The sequence below is a fragment of the Chinchilla lanigera genome, unplaced genomic scaffold, assembly GCF_000276665.1.
Source record: "Chinchilla lanigera isolate Chin_1 unplaced genomic scaffold, ChiLan1.0 scaffold00135, whole genome shotgun sequence".
In the NCBI taxonomy this organism is placed as follows: Eukaryota; Metazoa; Chordata; class Mammalia; order Rodentia; family Chinchillidae; genus Chinchilla; species Chinchilla lanigera.
The window spans coordinates 100,125-103,818 of record NW_004955536.1 but is presented as its reverse complement, the minus strand read 5'-3'; the positions used below and the strand labels follow the sequence as shown (position 1 = coordinate 103,818).

Below are 3,694 nucleotides of genomic sequence, written 5' to 3'. Positions count from 1 at the left end.
GATTACAGGCATGCACCACCCCACCCAGCAATTGAATCATACTTTTTTCCCAGTCTGATAATATCTACCTTTTAATTTAATTATTTTGTTATGTTGTTACTGATAGAGTTGGATCAGCAACTGCACTTTGTTTTGTTGTCCAGCTTGCTTTGCTTGTGTCCCTTTGGTTTCTATTTCTCCTTTACTGCCCTATTCTGCATGAAGTGAATTTTTCCAGTGTAATACTTTAATTCCTTTATTATTTTTATGCTATATTTTTTTGTATTCTTTATTTTTAAAATATTTTCATTTATTCATACATGCATTCATTTTATAATATTGCTTTTAATATTCATCAACTAAAGAGTTTTTAAGAATTTTTCAAAGTCCTGTACTGAAGCATTGGCAATCTCTTTGCAAAATACCGCATCAGGAATGGATACTAATTTGTCCAAAGAGATGTAGTTAGGTTTTGGTGGGTCATACTGTGCTCTTCCTAAACAGGCAAGGAACTGGTGTCTTTCTTTGACTTTAAGCAGATTTGTATTAAATACCTGTGGGAACTTGACAATGATGTGGTGAAGAATGTTCATCACATTGTGCACATGACTAAAAGATTTCATGAATTTCCTCTTATTTGCAGTTAGCATCTTTGGGATTTGGGTTGTCATATATTGAATTTCATTACCTTTAAAGCCAAGTTCAAGGCCATAAACCTTCATGTTTTCTTTCACAGGCTCTAGACTTCCAGTCAGCAGCCTTGGGAGATGAACAACCAGGTATCTCATCTTCTTCACACTAAGTTCAAGTTCCTTCTGAAAAAATCCCAATCTGTTATCCAGTCTTTCCACTGAAAAATTCAGCAAAAACAGTGCATTTCTGACCATCTGTGCAATATCTGCTTTACTGAAATTTTTTGACTGAAGATAAGCCACCCTGATCTTAAGATTTTCAAGGTCTTCAGAGAAAATAGCATAATTTTTAGTCAGGAAGATTCCCAGCTGGTTATCCTCTAAACCCAAATCCTTGAGAAAGTATTTCTTTTCTCAAGGAGTATTTCTCCTTGAGGAGTATTTGCTTAATGTCTTTTTCAAAATCCAGTCTTAGAAGGAGGTTGGCTGCATCTGGATGTTTTTCTATCTTGGACAAATCTACTCCCAGAAGCACTAACTTTTGCAGAATCTCAGAATGATTTACATTGTCTTGAAGTGTGAATGAAGCTGGGGGCAATGGAGGGTCTGCAATAATCTGAATAGCTTTCTCCTCAGAAATTGGCTGCAATGGAGACAATGGAGGCAAACTGTCAGTTCTTCTAGAGACAGCTCGGAATCAAAGCTGGGTATCTTTTGTGTCTTCTCTGACTGCTCACTCACCGCAGGAAGCAGAGTGCTTTGGGCAGAATTACTCTCTTGCCTACTTGAGTTGGTAGACTGGGAACTACTCCATAAGGAGGAAGTTCTGTAAGTCTTGTATCCCCACTGGAGAAAGTAATTATCGGAGGACAGCTGTGGCTGAGCACAAAAGCCATTTAACAATGTTTTTCGTGGTCTGGGAAAACGTTTTGTGAGTTGTGTAGCATTAATAAAGCTCCTCAAGTTAATTGAGCTAAACCACCTGAGTATCTGTTGGTCTGGTAGGGCCATATTTCTTAAAGTCATCTGTAACGAAGCCCGTGCTCCCGGCTCCCCAGGGCGGCACCGCGTCCTGGCCGCCCTCCCGTCCTCCCTCCCACACGCTCTGCGCTGCGCTCCCACTGCATTCTTTATTAATAGTTGGTCTGGGGCTTAAAATACACACCAGCCTCTTTGTACCATTTATTGTCAAATATATTTGAAATCAGCCCAACAGTGCAATTGCTTTTAAAATCAATGAAAAGAAGAAAAGAGAAGAAATGGCCATCTTTTGCCCTGTGGTTCTGGTTCACTCAGCCAGAACCATGCCCAGCTGCTAGCAGCCACTCTTTGGTGGCTGATCCCTCTGTTTTCATTGACAATACACTGGTGCAAACATTAAAATTTCTGTGTGGTGCAATTCAATTAAATTAAAGTTAGGCTTTGAAGCTTGCTTTGACCTTAGAAGGTCCTTGTTGGCTGTTTTTTTTCCTGGTTCTCCCTGGCAAACTTTTAGCTGATTACCATTTCACTTCCTCCTCATTGTTTACCACATAAATTTCCCATGGTTTTAACAATGATGTTGGATAAAAGCAAAAGTCTTACTTAAATGAGATGAAAGAAAAGGATCATTCCAAGAAGGAAGGAAAGTGAGAAAGTAGAGGTACTTGAAAATGAAGAGTAGATATATTTGGCCACTTAACTGAGGCATAGTGATGCCCTTGGATAGACAGATTGGAGCTAAACTTTAGAGGTGCTGAATGTTAGGCTAACAATTTGGTCTTTAGGCAGAAGGGAATCACTGAGAGGTTTGAAAAAGGGAATAATGTAAGAAATCTCTATTATAAAGACATTAACCTCCACCTAAGGCTGTGCTGCTTTTGACATATTCTGGTTTAAATTTTTTTATTTTAAAGATAAAAAAACCCTAACAAAAAAACAACAATGAAGACAAAATCAAAACAATGTGAAAACACAAAAACAATACATGACCTCAAAACAAAAATGATAGGAATTGGGCTTTTTGTTTTTAATAATTTGTTTTAGCCACGCGTGGTATTGCATGCTTGTAATATCAGTACTCAGGAGGCTGAGGCAGAAGAATCACCTCCAGTTTGAAACCAGCTTGGCCTACATACTGAGTTCAAGTTCAGCCTGAACTACACAGTGATACCTTGTATCAAAAAAATTGTTCTATAAGTGTTTTCTCAGGAATATCTAGAGAAATTGGGAAGGATTGGAATGTATTAAGTTAATTCATTTTGGACATCTCAAAATTTAAAAACCATGACTCTTTTTGAGTTCAATGCTGTCATGATTTACAATTAAAAAGTTAAAGCCTACTGCAAACTTATGGCATCCTACTAATACTTTTTACATTTTAGTCTACACTGAAATTATATAGTCAATTAGTTTCCATACCCTTTTAGGAGTTTTAAAACTAAGAAAATTAAAAAGCATCAGAAAAAGAACCTAAGAAGACTAGTTTATTTGCCATCTTACATAGCATTTTTGTCCTTAGCTGGCAGATTATGAGAGAGTGGCTGTTTTTTTTTACTATCCCTAACAAACATTAGGTTGAAGCTGGCAAGAAAATTTAGAGGGCACCACTGATTTGAGCTGAACTCCTACATTAGACTCAGCAAACCAAATCAAAATGAAATCTCACATGTTGAAATTCCACAGAACCACACCAAAATTGTTTACCTGACCTTCTACAAAATTAAGGGAAAAAGAAATAAGAGCTAAATCCCCAAGCAGGCTAGTTTTAGATGGCATGATAACAAAGTCTCCTGCGCTTTAACCTTTATAAGAAAAGTAACTTTGAAATGACCAATTTGACTTCCATTCCATTTCTGCTTTCCTCATACTTTTCCCTCTATGTAGCCAAGCCCTCTGCTTGGCTCAATGGAACTCACTCTATTGTACAGAAAGAGGCACCACCCTATTCTAGAACCACAAAACCCAATCATGTCTTTACATTAAATTAATTTTAGTATTTCTAAACAAAAGGAACTTGCTATTTATCTGTGCAAAAGCATATTTTTATAGCTTTTCTTTATGTCTCCTTTTAAGCCCTAAGCCTCTTTTAAAAATTACACATG

At 37.2% G+C, this 3,694-nt stretch overlaps 1 protein-coding gene across 1 annotated transcript; it reads right to left on the bottom strand.

The window, feature by feature from the left end:
• Positions 1 to 338: 338 nt before the first annotated feature.
• Positions 339 to 1,622, bottom strand: LOC102005080 (transcription termination factor 3, mitochondrial-like). Its single transcript, XM_013507725.1, is given in 3 exon segments — positions 339 to 1,014; positions 1,046 to 1,286; positions 1,289 to 1,622. Coding segments are annotated over 3 exon segments (1,251 nt in total).
• Positions 1,623 to 3,694: the final 2,072 nt, after the last annotated feature.